The sequence below is a fragment of the Macaca fascicularis genome, chromosome 10 (assembly GCF_037993035.2).
Source record: "Macaca fascicularis isolate 582-1 chromosome 10, T2T-MFA8v1.1".
Classification (NCBI taxonomy): Eukaryota; Metazoa; Chordata; class Mammalia; order Primates; family Cercopithecidae; genus Macaca; species Macaca fascicularis.
In genome coordinates this window covers 81,995,768-82,012,832 of record NC_088384.1, presented here as the reverse complement: position 1 = coordinate 82,012,832, position 17,065 = coordinate 81,995,768, and the positions used below count along the sequence as shown (strand labels likewise).

Below are 17,065 nucleotides of genomic sequence, written 5' to 3'. Positions count from 1 at the left end.
CCCTCCACGCCCATTTCTCTCATTAGGAAAAAAGGCAGGAGCACTAGGGTGATTCTGGGGTGATTCCCTCTGGTTTCCCTGGAATCCTGGAGTCTCAATTATGGTCCCTTGGATTGGATGTGCTCTTGGCCTGCCAGAGGGAGGAACAGTATCTTCTCTGCAGTTTATGATTCTGCTGGGAGGCCAGAAACCAGCGGAGGGTCCACTCCTTAGGAGTCAGGAGTGCAGTCCCGAGTGCAGTTCGCTGCATCAGAGTAAAAATCTTGGGGCAATATCTTGGCTCCAGCAAGCATTAGCTGTACCCTTAAGCAAGGCATTTCCTCTTGAAACTCAGATCTCCTCACCTAAGAGAGGAGTGAGTTGAATTATATGCCCTTATAAGGCCTTTCCTGGTCTGCAATTGTGTGTGTGTGTGTGTGTGTGTGTGTGTGTGTGTGTGTGAGCGCACCCATCCTCTTGAGCCAAAGGAAAGATAGCTATTAAATTGGAAGGATATGTTTCAAAGCCATCATTTTTCCTGTAGAAATAGAACTCACTTTAAGTTTCCTGATTACCTCCTACATGTCACATTCTTTCTTCCTCTTTAAATCTGGGTTCCTTCTCATGACTGAGGGCCTGAAGCCATCTTTTGATTTCTTCAATTTGTGAAGCAACTTATTTTAAATGTTGAATGCTGATAGAAAAGTCTTTAATGGTTTCATTACAGAGCCATCATTTTTCTTATTCTGGCTGAGGAAATGGATCTGTTTTGCTAAATGAGATTAATTTTTCAATATATATAATAATAGGTATAAGTGTGTACATCTTAGCATATTAAAAGTATCTTAAGCTTACCATTAATTAGTCTCGAGAAGACTAAATACAAGTGTAATTAATTTATTACCAGTTGGAGGGATGAATAGTCACGGTGCAAACAGCAGCTTTCATTGGAACAAACAAGACTGTTTTAGAATGAAGGCATCACATCAGTTCGGGACTGTGGTTCTTTGCTTATTTGCATGCATGAATACACTCTGGGGCTATTGGCTTCAAGGATGTAACCAAGAGGAGGCTGATTGATGCTATGAGCTACCACTGTTCTAAAAATGCCTTCAATAAGTTCATTCTCTCTTTCAGGGTTGGACTGTTAGGTAGCTATTACTTCACTCATATCTAAATATACTAACATGCTTAAAAGATCAGTAGAGAAAGCACTTGAAACCTGTGACTAAATTCCATATGTTAATTATTTAATTGGATAACAACACTACACTTGAATCACTGGAAAATCACAAATACACACTGATATTTACAAGTTTTTTCAGTTAAATTTCAATGAAAGGAAGATGGTATATTCTAGGACAAAATGGAAAAGGGTGATAAATCCTGCTGACAGACTTGACTGGTACACGGTCCATTCCTAAAGAATCTCCTAATTTGGCTAAGAGCCAGGATAGAATAATAAATAAAAATACAATTATTATATTTATAGAAATGTACATAACCTAAAATTGTTACTTGCTTGGCTTTGAAATGCATCGTGTAATTTTATAATTTTGTAATTATACAATGCATTTCAAAGCCAAGCAAGTAAGAATTTTTGTAAATCAGAATTAAGTTTTGCTTAGGCTAATATTACAGTGTGTTTGCATTTTCTTATCTTTTCTTTTTGAGATGGAATCTTGCTGTATCGCCCAGACTGGAGTGCAGTGGTGCAATCTCAATTCACTGCAACCTCTGCCTCTGGGGTTCAAGCGATTCTCCTGCCTCAGCCTCCTGAGGAGCTGGGACTACAGGCATGTGCTACCATGCCAGCTCATTTCTGTATTTTTGTAGAGATGGGGTTTTGCCATGTTGGCCAGGCTGGTTTCGAACTCCTGACCTCAGGTGATCTTCCCATCTTGGCCTCCCAAAGTGCTGGGATTACAGGTGTGAGTCACCGTGCCGGCCTGCATTTTCTGAGAGTGCAATGATTGGGCTGAAGTTGAGTTTGCTGGGTGGTGATAGAAAGAAACGTTGGTTGAAGCTTCAGTCAGAGAAACAAATCAACAAACAATAAAAACAATCAAACAAGCAAACAATTCCTTCTCTATAAAAAATTAGGAATTGGTCAAATATGGATGGGTCAGTCCCAAACCAGGTACCATTTGTATAGCTACCACTTCAAAATGAATCAAGAAGAAATGCAGACGTGTACATACAGTCACCACAAACGTATAACAATACAAACAGATTCAGAAGTGATATTTATGCAGCACTAGGGTGCTATTCTGCAACATGCAAGGAAGACTGTCAACACTTCTAAGACCACGGGGATGCTGAGAGTCTTGGGGTCACTGAGAATCTGAGGTTAAGTTTCCCAGATTATAACCAAGAACAGGGATCCCTTTGTGTTCCACTGTAGACAGGGTACACTGTGAAGAGTTCAGGAGTCTTTCGAAAGACTAAGTCTTTTGTAATCTTCCCATATTATAACCAAAGAACAGGGATGAAAAAGTGTGGCTATTTCTCTAATAAATCACAGTGGATGGGGTTTCCAAATAAACTCCCTCCAAATAAACTGTTCAATATCACTTCTCCATTCTTATCATGTGCACAGTTGAAAAGCACATTCACAAACCATGGCCTCAATGGGCTCTCCCAACAGTCTTGCAAGGTAGGAAGGGCAGGTATTTTCATCATCGCCACTTCATTAAAGCAAAACTGAGACACAGAGAGAAAACACCATGAGTTTAAGACTTGAGTCTTAGAGTTAGGACCTGAAGCCAGGTCTTTGGATTCCAGGTAGAGTTCCTTTTGTAAAAGAGGGATGTTCTAGAAAGTGGTCCAGTCCTTAGCAAAATCTCCACACAGATTATGTTCATTGCCAGTGGCAACCTCCGCTTCTTTCTCTGTCCTCTTTCCCCTTCACTCCAGAGCCCCTGAAATCCTTTGCACCGAGGTATCAAAAATTGACACCTCAGGATTACCCATCCCCGACCAAATAAAATAAGCTTTCAAGCATCAGTGGGAAAGTGATTTTTAGGTTCTTTCCTTTCAAATTACACCATTGTGGATAACCACATAAGGCTGGGCTGACTATAAGATTTTTTTTTTTTTCTTGAAGTCGAAACCCTAGAGAATGTCCTGGGAGGCAGTAGGAGGTGGGTGGGAAAGTTCAATGTGATGGCTTCAACGCTCCTCCCATGGTGCTGTAAACCCTGCACTGACAAACTTATTGTTACATTTCCATTGTGTCTAAGGGCCTTCTTCTGTAGCCGTTTTGCTGTTGTTGTTGTTTTCCTGAGACAGAGTCTCATTCTGTCACCCAGGCTGGATGGAGTGCAGTGGAACCATCTCAGCTCACTTCAACCTCTGACTCCCAAGTTCAATCTATTCTCCTGCCTCAGCCTCCCGAGCAACTGGGATTACAGGCTCCTGCCACCATACCTCGCTAATTTTGTATTTTTAGTAGAGACAGGGTTTCACCATGTTGGCCAGTCTGGGTTAAACTCCTGACCTCAAGTGATCCACCTGCCTTAGCCTCCCAAAGTGCTGGGATTACAGGCGTAAGCCATCATGCCTGGCCTGTAGCCTTTTGATATTCCTGCACTGATAAGATACAGAATTAGGGAAGATGGAGGGTGAACTATCTATATATCTGGAGATATCCTGGGGACTCCAATAGCTTCTGCCATTTTGTTATGTTTTTAAATGTTTTTGATTACAGTAGGTAATGAGTAAATGTCAGCTCCTGCTGTCCCTGTCTGATCTCATTGGTGTGGTTTGCACACAGTATGTGTTCAGTCCATGTCAGTTGCTGCTCCTTGTGTCTAATCTCCTTGTTGGGATTGTGGACACAGCAGGTGTCGAGCAGATGTCAGTAAATGTCAGCTGATTTGGTTCATGTCTAGTGTCATTGTATGTTATGACTTTGCAGTGTTGGGCTTCTTGAGGGCATGGGGGAGGCATGAACACAGATGTCACTTCCCATGCAGCCTATGAACTTGGTTGATGGTGGGTGATGCTTTGAGTACTGGACTGGGGTTTTCTGTTGTGTGACACCAGGGGGTCACTTCAGCCTGATACAGTCCACCTCTTCTGTGGCGGGCACCCCGTTGGTTCTGAGGTCAAGCTCAGCGCTGGACTTGCTCCCCCGCTGGGAGGGACGCCAGTGCAGCAGCATCATCTTCTTGAAGTACTTCATGGTGTTGTTCTTGACTGTCACAAAGCACACGGTGTTGATCATGCTGTTGCTCATGGCGATGCACTCGACCACGTAGAAGGCGGTGAGGTAGTGCTTTTCCTTCACGAACACGGTGGGGAAGAAGTCACGAACGATGGTGAAACCGTAGAAGGGTGCCCAGCACAGCACATAGGCTGTGAGGATGCACATGAGCACCAGGACCGTCTTCCTGCGGCAGCGCAGCCGCTTGCGAATCTGCTCCGTCTGGAACCCAGGGACTGCCTTGAACCAGAGCTCCCGGGAGATCCTGGCATAGCACAGGGTCATGGTGACCACGGGGCCCACAAACTCAACGCCAAAGATGAAGAGGAAGTAGGACTTGTAGTAGAGCTGCTGATCCACGGGCCAGATCTGGCCACAGAAGATCTTCTCCTGGCTCTTGACAATAAAGAGGACGGTTTCTGTTGCAAAGTAGGCTGATGGGATGGCAATGAGAATGGACACCATCCAGACCAAGGCGATCAGGAAGGAGGCCGTTTGATAATTCATCCGTGGTTTCAGGGGGTGAACAATGGCGAGATATCTAGTGGGGGAGGGAAGCCAACAGTAGTAATGATGAATGCTTGGAAACATTAGTTTTTAACTAACCCCAAACATACACTAAAGCAGACATAGTGGCACAGTGAATCCTCATGTACCTGTTAGCCAGCTTTAACAAGCTTCATCTTATTTTAGCAACATCATTTGGCATAGTGGAGTGTTTTAGTGAAAACAGCACAGGCTTTAGGTCAAACAGGCTGAATAAATCCTGGCTTTTCCCTGGATTGGCTTTGGGGTCTGGGATGAATTATCCAATCTCTCTCATTTATTTCCTCAAATGCAACCTGGAATAAGATGATACTTATTTTGCAGGGCTACTGTGAACACTAAATGTGGTAATTTTTGTAAAATACTTTGTATATAGTAGGTGTTCAATAAATATGATGCTTATCATTCTTAAGCATCCTATTATACCACCTTGGGTTTCCATCTTATCATTCTGCCTAAGAACATATAATATGCTCAAAGCTCTTCATTCCAAATAGCTCACGGTTTAGGTGAAGGAAGGGCTTGTGGCCCCAGAAAGAGGTGGGGGCCTTTCTCAGGACAGTGGGCAAGAACTTGCTTCCCCTCCCATGAGCTGTCATCCTGCACTTCAGAGCCGAAGAGTCAAGGTGGGCTTGTGGTGAAATCTAGGGACTCTAATGAAAAGTAAATGCCTTGCCCAAGCTCGCATCATACAGGGACCAGAATCCAGGCTCTTGATACAAAGCTTATGCTCCCACCTCCCTGGGCCATCTTGTGCTCAAATGAGAAGGTGTGTGAAGTCACCGTGACACCATAAGTATTTACCCTTGCCCTTTCCAATGAGCCACACTGTCTGGGAGAGAGACTGGAGCCCTTTGTGGGAAATGAGCTCATTTGTGCGGATTGAATACTTTCTTTCCAGAGAGACTTAATGACACCTATTTAGACACTTGGTGCCCTGGCATCATTTCTGTGCATCTTATGGTTGGGGTAGCGAAGGAATGCTTTGGGATAAGGTAGATGAAGATAAGAGGCATGAAGGACAGGGAGGAAACAAATGAACCCTAGAAATGAATGTGTACTTCATACCTGGAGCTTGAGTCAGGTAAGAACAAGAGCAGGATGCTCCCTGTAGAAAATTCTATCCCACTTGCCTTTCCTTTGTGATCAGATCCTTTAGTCATTCTTTCCAAGTCTCTGACTGGTCTAAGAAGGCCTTCTGTCACGTTATTTCTTCCTGTCCCTGCCAATATTTCTGCCACAAAGTTGTTTTATCTTCTCTTGCCTGCCCCCTGCCTGCTAGTAGCTCTGATCCATTGAATTCCATCAGAGATACCAAAGCAGCACGGCTCTCTCCAGCTTTTGACTTTCTGAAGATCTAGGATGAAGCTGGATCCTATCCCAACCACTGGCTGCACCCTACTGAGGCATATTCATATGCACAATGGTTGCTGGGGTTCTTCACCCATGCATGTGACCTGGCCTTACCAAATTAACCTGCATGACCTGCCTGTGTGGTACAAGGCTGACAGGGCTGGAGAGTGGAACAAATGGGCAGGCCCATTCTTGATGGGGGCAGGGACATCTCACAATCACTGTATCTCCGTGATGACTGAGTGAATTAGTCTCCTATTGCTGCTTGTAACAAATTACCACAAACGTAGTGGCTTGAAACAACCCAAATGTATTATCTTATGGTTTTGGAGGTCAGAAGTTTGACATGGTTTTCACTGTGCTAAAATCAAGATGTTTGCAAGGCAGCATTTCTTTCTGGAGGCGCTGATGGGGAGAATCTATTTTTGCTGCCTTTTCTAGGGATGCCAGCATTCCAGGGCTGATGACTTCTTCCCTGTTCAAAGCCAGCAAGGGCCAATCAAGTTTCTTGCATTGTATCACTGACACAAACTCTTCGGCCTCCCTCTTCCACAGTTAAAGATCTTTGTGATTTCATTGGGCCCACCCAGATAATCCAGTATAATTTCTATATTTTAAGATCAGCTGATTAGCAACCTTAATTCCATCTGCTACCTTAATTCCCCTTTGGCATGTAATGTAACATGTTTATAGATCCTGGGGATTAGGATGTGGTTATTCTTGGGTGAGGGACATTATTCTGCCTCCCATACTGAGTCCAAAGTCCTTAGATAATGCAGAATAAATTCATAACTTTATAGCTCTCTATCTGGCTCCATCATGAAAAGTATTTCAATAAACCATGCCAAAGGGAATTTCCACATTTCTCCTTATTCTGCTGTTAATTCCTAAATTCTCATTCTTTTTCCTCCAATAACATCTTCCTCATTGTATGATGTTCCAAAATTCAGAGTTGTCATCAAACAAATCAGAAAGCAATAACACTGGCCTAAGAGTTATTCAGAAGACCTGGATTCCAGCCGTGTACCTGGACTCAAACTGTGTACTTGGATAAATCACTTTTGGTTGGGGGACCTAGTTTCTTCATCTGTGAAGTGGGGATAATTAATAACATCACTGACAACCTCTAAGGCTTTTTGTTATTCTGAGAAGGTAAACATATATAAGGGATGTTGAAAGCTATTGCACATTGTTTAAGCTAATCATTTCCTATGACTCATTTGCTGGCAAGAGAGACATCTGCAAGGTCTTTGTTTTCATCTGTCTGCTTGGATGTGTTTCTTGAGGCCAATCCTTTCCTTCTAGGGTATCTAAACTTGAAATAGGACCTCTTCTGGGCTCCTCTCTGGATGGACCTGGCTGTGGCATATGGAAACAGCATTGGGTGGCCCTTCTGATATTTCCTTGTAGTAGGACAGGGAGGCCTGTGCTTCTCCCATCCTACGTGTGTTAGAGTACACAGGCCTATCTAATTCTGGGATTGGCTGTGCCCAGTGATAAAAGCCCCCTTCTCCAAAATATGCATCATCAGGACAAAGGTGAGAGTTTGGTCATCCATCTTTCTTAGCATTTTGCTTTATTTTTTTTCGATTAGTTTAGAACCTGATTGGAGAAGAGGATCCTTACCCTTTCTCCCTGTCCTACCACCTGCCACCTGTACAGCATTTCCAGAGCAGCTCTCACCAATGACTTACGGGGAGCTGGTGTATAAATACCCCAGGTCCTTCCTACCTCCCACCTCTAGAAGAACTCTCTGTAGAGCTATGATCTATGCTGGCTCCATGAGTCCCTCAGCAGGAATATGCTCTAGTTGCCCACAGTGAAAGCTTGTTTAATTACTTCTTGGGTGTTATCTGCACATAAATCTTTGTCTCAGAGTCTGATTTGGGAGTAACCCAAGCGAAGACACAGGTATAAGTCTCTGTGCTAGGCACTGTGGAGAAAGATAGAAAACATAATTATTGTGCTTAAAACACATTGTCTCCTGGAAAATACTATCAGTATCTCCATACATAGCATGAGCTTAGAAAGAGAGCAAATTAAAGATTGATATCAGATTACAAGGGCCCTGGAATGCTAGGCTCAGGATTTGACATGTATTCTGTAAGCACTTGAATTTCTAGATATTCTGTAAGCAATGAAATGTTTCAGGAAGATCCATCAATGGTGATATTCCTATGCTTAATATGGATGACTATGGATTTCAGGGGACAGTCAGGAGCCCCTGGGGAGTGAAAAGACAGGTTAGAAGAGCATTATGATGGCCCAGCTATGACTTTCTAAGAGATGAAGCTGGAGGGAGAGCTGCCATGACTTGGTATATGGCTGTACACATGGGGTGGGGTGAGTGGAGGTAGGACAGGGAGAAAGGGTAAGGATGATGGTAACTTTTCCCTGGTTGGATGGCCGAGAGAATGATGGAGCTGCTGATGGTGCTGGGAAGTTGGCTGGGGCAGAGTTGGTTTGGGGTGTAAAAGGACTCACTCTGTTGTCTGTGGTGTTGTAACAAGGCAATTGTTTCCCAAGAAACTCCAGTGTTACAAAAAACGAAACCAAACCAAACCAGCATTATAAAGACAAAGGTTTCAGTGGGACAAGGGGGGATAGGAACAGTACTTACTCTCGGTGATGGTTAATATTGAGTGTCACCTTGATTGGATTGAAGGATACAAAGTATTGATCCTGGGTATGTCTGTGAGGGCATTGCCAAAGGAGATTAATATTTGAGTCAGTGGGCTGGGAAAGGCAGACCTACCCTTAATCTGGGTGGGCATAATCTGATCAACTGCCAGCTTGGCTAGAATATAAGCAGTCAGAAAGATGTGAAGAGAGAGACTGACCTAGCTTCCCAGCCTACATCTCTCTCCCAAGCTGGATGCTTCCTGCCCTCAAAGATTGGACTTCAAGTTCTTCAGTTTTGGAACTCGGACTGGCTCTCCTTGCTTCTCAGCCTGCAGATGGCCTATTGTGATCACGTGAGTTAATACTTAATAAACTCCCATATATATATATATGGAATATGTATACACACGTATATATATTCCATTAGTTCTGTCCCTCTAGAGAACCCTGACTAATATACTCTCACCAGAATCACTTGAGGAATCAGATAAAAATGCAGATTCCTGGGACCTCGCCCAAGGGATTCCCATTCAAGAGGGTGGGGTGGAGCCCAGGAATCTGACTTTGTATCTTTCTTTTCTTTTCTTTTCTTTTTTTTTTGAGACAGAGTTTCCCAGGCTGGAGTGCAATGGCGTAGTCCTGGCTCACGGCAACCTCCGCCTCCCAGGTTCAAGCGATTCTCCTGCTTCAGCCTCCCAAGTAGCTGGGATTACAGGCACCCGCCACCATGCCCAGCTAATTTTTGTGTTTTTAGTAGAGACAGGGTTTCACTATGCTGGCCAGGCTGTTCTTAAACTCCTGACCTCAGGTGATCTGCCCGTCCCAGCCTCCCAAAGTGCTGGGATTACAGACGTCAGCTGCCACACCCGGGCTGACTTTGTATCTTTCTATCAAATGATACTTTGCACCATTTTCCCTGGAGAATTTTGTGCAGTTGGTTGATAGGTACACATTTCATAAGGGCTGGTTTCGGGGCTGGAGAGCATCAGAGTTGTAGTAAAATCGTTTTTCCTGCAGGAATCATATTATACAAAGGAAGAAGGATGCTTCCTACACCCGTCTGTGTATTTTATTACCAAAATGAAAAATATTAAACTGGTTGATTAAAGAGAACAGATCTAAGCAGCACTGCGAACAGGGGAAAAATTTAAGAGTTGAAAAGATGAAAGGAAAAAGGATGACTAAGCAGATCATCCTAATGAGCACAGCTTACAATGGTGGACAGCAACCAAGAGACAGCAACACTGTCACGTGGCATGCCTGTATCTGAAGCACATGTGGTATCTGGGGGCATGGCCCAGAGATGGGCCACTCAGCAGCCTCAGTCTTGCTCATATCTGGCGGAGCAGAACACAACTGGAGAAACATGAGAAGGTGACCACTGCCCCCTCGAACACAGCCAGTGATGGCCCGATGCCGGCCTGCAACTGTTCACATAAACAAAACGTGTGTAAGGTTTGTCATAAACTGCTATTATACATTTTACTTTAAAATTTAAAATAGAGCAAGGGTTGGTGATGAGGAGTAAGTTCTAGTGTTCTACAGCACTATAGGATGAATATAATGAACACAATTTATTATATAATTTCCAAATAGCCAGAAGAGTGGATTTTGAATGTTTCCAACACAAAGTAATGATAAACGTTTGAGGTGATGGATATGCTAATTACCTTGATCATTACACATTGTATACATGCATAGAAATATCACTCTGTACCCCATAAGTATTTACAATTATATGTGTCAATTAAAAATAATAAAAGCAAAAAATAAAATAATAAATACATAAAGGAAAGGAAAAAATAAAATAGAGCAAGGATTTCTGGACTATCTTATGCAAATGTATGCAAACGAGCACACCAACATATGCAGAAAAGCAAAAGCAAGCGTGTCCTTTCCTCTTTTGCACAAACAAACCCTGTTATCTCATTTTAAAATAAGCTCTGCAACAAAGTCTATCAGAAACAACAGCACATACGGTATGATTTCTTTTTTATGATGTTAAAGAACAGGTGAAACTGAACTGTAATGATAGAAACCAGATTGGTGGTTGCCTGGTGGGGGAGGATTGACTGGTGAGGAGCACAGCTGCAGGTGATGGAAATGTTTCACATCTCCACCTGGAGGGTGGCTACAGGAAAAGCTTGGTACGTGTTCTCCTGACTGGAAGCTGCCCTAGTTAACTCTCATGTGGCTTCTAGGTAGTAGCTGCCTGCCGTTTTTGCTTTCCCTTTGTGTTGATGCCACACAGTCATGTGGCCTGCCTGTATCTGAAGCACATGTGGTATCTGGGGGCATGGCCCAGAGATGGGCCACTCAGCAGCCTCAGTCTTGCTCATATCTGGGGGAATAGAACACAAGTGAAGAAACAAGACCTCCTCTTGCCCTCCAAAGATTGGTGAGCATTCCTCTCTGGAGCAATGCTAGCCTCTCAGAGCCTAAGTGAGGAAAGAGACAGCCGGGCCCAGCCCCATCACTCACCCCACCCACCATCCTCACCTGTCAATGGCGATGGCCAGCAAGGCATTGGTGGAGACGTAGAGGGAGACAGTGCGCAGGTAGTTGACGGAGGCACAGAGCACGTGGCCATGCTCCCAAGAGAGCTGCCGTACCACGTAATAGTCCATCTCAAAGGGGCAGCAGATGATGGCCACCAGGAAGTCAGAGATGGCCAGATTGGCAATGAGCAGATTGGTGAGGTTGCGCAACTTCTTATAACGGGTGAGGGCAGCGATAAAGACAAAGTTACCAATGCCGCAGACCAGCATGATGCCTGCCAGTGCAATGCCAATGACGATCTTGGCTGCGAAGAAGGTCCTGGTCTTGGTCATGTCCTCATCCTCATCCATAGGGAGGTCGTAATCACCATAACTGAAGTTAAAGGAGAGGGAGGAGGCATGGTCTTGGGGTGGATTAAAGTTGGGTGCAAAACTGGTGTTTCCATTCTGGGCTGCCATGGTGATGTCCACAAGAAAAGTGGTGTGAGGGAGGTGTGAGGGGTGGGGGTCCAGACCTTCTGCTCTTTCAGGGTCAGTGAACCTAGCACCCTGCCCAAATCCTTGGGGAGAGTTGACTCGTCATCCTGGATCCTGGAAGGAGGCACAACCAGTGGACAACATGCAGGAGAACATCTGGTCACATTCCCTGAGTTCCCCAAGTATAGGCCAACCAGACCCACAGCCTAACCTACCCAGGATGCGGGGAAAGGAGACCTGAGATCTGTAAGTTGGGAAACCCTCAGGGGCTGCCCACCTGTCAGGAAGGATGGCATAGGATGAATCGGACTCTCCAAAACTCTCAAGAAGAATGTGCACCTTTGCCCTTTGCCCAGGGGCCAGAGCCTGTTTGTCTGCCCAGTCACATCCTCCAGTCCCAACACATCAGCTCCCACAGGGGCTTCTGGAACGTTTCCAAGGCTGCTCCCAGGAGCTGGCCAGGCTCCTACAGCTGTCACAATGTTGTGGCACCTGTTGGCCAGGGACAATGAAGCAGGAGGGCCAGGATGCTGCCGGGTCTTCTCTCCAAAGCAGGACACCACTCCCTCTGTACTAACCAAGCCACAGACTTGGAAATCACCAAGTTCATTTTCACTTGGACAGACTGAGTCACCCTGGGCCAGTGATGTATGCTCTCGGAGTCCTTGTAAACCAAATTCCTGCTGCCCAGTCCAGCACCTGGTACATAGCGGGGGCTGGACAGGAATCTATTGAGTGCATGACCAGGAAGCTGTAGGTGGAGGAGGCTGGGGTAGGGTGGGGGAGGGGAATTCCCCCGCTGCTCCCCTGTTCTTTGGGAACCAGCTTGAGAAAGAAATCCTCTGCCGCCCTTCCCACCCTACTCCAACTTTGGATCTGCTCCCTGACCTCCTTCACTTGGCCCTAGTTCTCCACCCAGAGTCAACCCTGTCTGAAAGGCACCATGTCCTGTCACCAAGGTCTCAAAATAGGGAAAATAGTCTCTGAAGCCCTGAGCCCGCAGGAGATAGGGCACCCCAGGGTACAAGGCTTCACCGAAGGGCTGGAAAAAGAGCTCAGACCCCAACACCTATAGAAAGGGGGCCCTGGCTGTCCAACTGTGAGTGGCCTTCCCCTCGCCTCTCAGCACACCTGGAAACGACTCCACATGTGGGCGCCGCGGGATGCTGGGTCCCAACTGAACAACGCGTTTGGTCCACTCCTGCGAGGGGAGGAGAACGCCGAGGGACAGGAACTGCGCGCCAGCAAAAGACACCCTAACCTGGGGTGCACCCGCCAGCTGCTTTCCCAAGGTGAAAACCTCCAAGAGGCGAGGTGCAAATCTCAGTGGCATCCACACCCGGAGCTGTCTTCCCTCCAGGTCGCCCCTCCGTCTCATGCGACCAATCCCTGCAGCCTTTGCTCAGCCTGGGACCAAGAATTGGGAGTCCTACCCCTCCTCGGCTTTCTAGTCCCCTAACCCAAGATGAGAGGGCGCGCGCCCGGGCTGGGACAGATTCAGGCCGCATTTTCGTAGATTGCACTCTCCGCCCGGGAGCAATCCGTTCCAGCAGCCCCCTTCCCGCCCCATCAACGCGGCCGCGCGGTCGGTGTCTAGAGGCGACACCCTGGCTAGGACAGGAATCAAGCCAAAAATTCAGGCTCGAGAAGCAAAGGCTGTGGGACCTCCTGGCTGGGAGAAAACGGCGGGTGGGTGGAGGATGCGGTGCGCGGGAATTTCCCCCACGGACGCTTGCTGTTTTCTGCTCACCTTTCAGGAAGGTGCCCCTCTACCTGCGCCCTGCGCTGCACTTTGGAGCTCGCCCTCGAGCTCAGCTACCCGCTGACTCCCTCCGCCCGCGCCCGCACACCACAGACTCCGCTTACCATCCCCTACCCCGTTCTAGAGGGCCCAGAGGGGATTGCCTGAAACCAACTCGCCTGCTTCAAGCCAGCCCCGAGAGTGGCGGGAGGCAAACAGCCAGAATGCCCGAGAAAAAAGTGGGCGTCGGAGGCCCTTGTCCTAGCGACTCCCCCCACCGCACCGAATGAGTCCCGGGACTGCAAGGATCTAAGCCCTTACCTGCCTCGGCGCCTCCTTTCTGTGCGCTTTGCGGCTCCGGAAGCCGGACCGAGGGTCACAGGGTGGTTGGGCGCGGGCGGGCCACTCGGTTTGCGCCTCGAGGACCCGGACTTGCACTTGCAGAGCCGCTGCGTGGGGGATGTCCCTCTTTTTCCCTCCGCCCGGCGCGCTCCTCCGGCGTGTGGCGGTCTCTGGGTTCCAGCTGGAGTTGGCGCTCCGCCCCCACAGCTCTTTCCAGCGTCTCAGACCTGTGCGCCCCGCCCCGCGCTGGACTCCGCCCCGGGGTCCCCGCCTGCCTCCTACTCGAGGCCAAGGGTGGGTGCCCAGCTCCCGCACCCCACTGCGTGCTCTCGGGCTGGTGCGTCCAGGGTGCGGGCACCGTAGGTCCGGCCACGCTGATGCGAGTCCCCGGGCAGCGTGGCCCTCCCCTGGCAGGGATTTCAGCGCCTTCGCATCCAGTCTGAATCGGACCACAGTAGCCGGGTTTCGACCGTGCGCTTTGGAACAGGGAGCACCGCCCTCTGCCGCCAGCTGTGGCACCGCACCCGGGTCGCGCGCAGGAGCGGAGAGTCCTGTCCTCCGGAGGTGCCCAGTGCGAGCGTCCGCGCCCACTTGAAGGTGACCCTTTCAAGGAAAGCCCGGCTCCGACAAATGCGGCGTGTTCCTTTGGGGATGGCGATGAAGGAGGAGGCCCCCAGGAGGAAGCTGGGGATGGGGGCAGTTTGCCCTGCTCAAAGTCCCTGAAGTCTTCACCCAAACTTTGCGACGACCACCACTATCAGATCCCATGGCCCTGCAAAGACAGTCCCAGGAGTGCCTCAGCCTATCTGTCCGGACAGTCCAGAGCCCTTTACTTTGCTTCTAACAGGTTCGAACTCCTCCCACGACCTCCCTGGTTAAACACAGGAACTGCCCATTCAAATGACTGGTGCCCAGGAAGCTCTGGGCGTACAGGATTGAACCTGTGGCAGGACTCTGAAGGTCTGAAAAGGTGTTTCCCGTCGTTAAACCCCAGCTAGCGGATTATTGGCAAGTGGGAACATGGACTCCACTTTGTCAGAGCTTCCCATTGTTTTCAAGAGAATCTGGAATTTGAGAACTTTAAAAATACTCTTTGGGTTTGTTAAAGCAAAAATCTTGTTTTGGCCAAAGAGAACCTGTCTCAGACTGAACACAGTCCACAGTGCTGCCAATTAAAAATTTGTGGGTAAATGAACTCCAAACCCCTTCCGGTGGTGACATTCTGTGATTCTGTCTTTCCTACCTTAAGTGGATCTGACCCCACTCTCCCCACCTCTTAGCATCTCTTCCCGCATGATCAAAGGCAGGAGAGCCAGCTGTTCGCTTTCCCCCTGGGGAGGGGCTGCGACTGGGCAGATGTTCTACATGGTCAGGGCAACCTCCAGATATGGAGGCAAAAGAAGCTTTGTTGCTTGAGGAGGGGAGATGATGGGGTGACCAGTTACATACCCTGGACACATTCTTTGGGATAGTGCATACTTACCAACTTCAGCTAGAGGCTTCTCCGCTTATGGACCATGCCTGCCCTATTCCATGGGGCAAACAGACCCCTGGGACCATCTGGAATCCTCTGAGATGAGTTAAGGCATGGTTACTTCCACACAGATTTGGCAACCCACAGATGTCGTTGTAGTAACTCCAAGTCCTGACCACCCTCAGCAGAGTAGGAGCTTTCTCTGGGGATGGACATGTGGTCCCCAGGGGAGACAGTGGGTGCTTAGAAAACAGTGCAACAGAGTGCTATGGGCAGTTGTCTTAGTTTGGGTTTCCCCCGAGGAGACTCCCAGACAAAGACCTGAGTGCAGGTAGTTTATTGGGAGCGGATCCCAGGAAGCACACACAGATGGAGGGGAAGTGAGACAGGGAAGGGAGAAGGGCCCATACATGGTATGCTAACAAGCAGGGTGCCACTGGGGCTCGCTCCAGTTGATCTGCAGACCGTGTGGAATATGCCTCATGGTTGTTCACAGCAGCCATCAATTCCTACCCTCCACTGATAGACAGATTCCCTGAGGGCCAGAATTTCCCTCACTTTTGAGTTGTGTCCCGGTGTGGTGCAGAAGGCCCAAGGCTAAAAAGAAGAGAGCTTCAGGCCTTGGGTGGGAGGTGTCATGGTGCCTGGAACTGCATCTGCCAGTGATTCCAGGTGAGTAGAGGAGATTCTGGGCAGGCCGTCACTCTCACAGCTGCTACAGGAGGGCAGCAGAGGGACATTCCCTTCAACGAGGCAGGCAGGAGCCATACTTCCGCTGGAGTTCATAGACTGAACTGGGTGTGAACCCAGAGAAACTGGGTGGGCTGAGTGGGATTTTGAGAGGAGCTGGAGACTTTGCATTATGTACTTGGAGGCAACTGACGTCCCCAGTTGGGCTCACAAAGCTGGTAAGAACTGGGGAACTGGAGGTGACTTAGGTGATAATTATTAACGGACTTCCCCTTCTAGTCAAAGAGATTTCTCTAATTGCAAGCCCAAAGTCTCTTCTCCTCGTCTCTGAAAGAGTCTTCTCTCTGAAGTCTTTCTGGGTGAGAGAGGCTTAGCTGAACTACATGAGAAAATGCTGAGGGAGGGGAAGAGGCAAAGGGGAGGAAAGAAAATCTATGCAGGCTGGAGTTGCTGCAGAGCCTCAGGGGAGGCGTTATCTACAAACAACTGGACCTGAGGAAAATGGATGAGGTAAGGATACTTTGATACAGGGCCAGAAGATTATATGTTTGAATCCGCTTGGGAGACACGAATAATAAAAATTTAACAGGTATAATATTTTGACGACGTTAAATCTGAATGTTTTTTATTATTCCATGGCAGCCACTCCACTAGTATAAATCCAGGAAATTGGAGTGGGTTAACGCCGCCTCACAATAACATCTCTCAAAGCTGTTCCCTGGGAGGGAGGGTTGAATTGGTGGGTCAGCCTGAGATCACCAGATGGAACCACGTTTAGGATCCCCCGCTCCCACCGCACTACTCAGAATATGTGTCAGTGTGTGTATAAAGGGGAGAGAGAGCTCAGGGTTTGTCAGGTAAATTTGATTTTCAGATAATTTCTTTTACATTACTTTTACTATTTATTTATTTTTTTACTTATTTATTTTTTAGAGACAGGGTCTCACTCTGTCACCCAAGCTGGAGTGCAATAGAACAATCGTAGCTCACTGCAGCCTCAAACTCTCAGGCTCAAGCGATTCTCCCACGTCAGGCTCCTGAGTAGCTGAGACTACAGTCTCGAGCCACTGCACTTGACCCCAAATTTATTTTTATTTTTACTTTTTGGGGGCCTGGACTTTCCAGATTCAAGCAGT

General features: G+C 47.7%; 1 protein-coding gene across 1 annotated transcript; it reads right to left on the bottom strand.

The window, feature by feature from the left end:
* Positions 1-1,210: 1,210 nt before the first annotated feature.
* PROKR2 (prokineticin receptor 2) lies at positions 1,211-13,927 on the bottom strand. Its single transcript, XM_005568401.5, has 3 exons — positions 13,745-13,927; positions 11,207-11,796; positions 1,211-4,727 (listed from the first exon to the last, which is right to left on the bottom strand). Exons 2-3 carry the CDS (start codon positions 11,662-11,664, stop codon positions 4,031-4,033), a joined length of 1,155 nt encoding a protein of 384 aa, XP_005568458.1. The 5' UTR covers positions 11,665-11,796; positions 13,745-13,927; the 3' UTR covers positions 1,211-4,030.
* Positions 13,928-17,065: the final 3,138 nt, after the last annotated feature.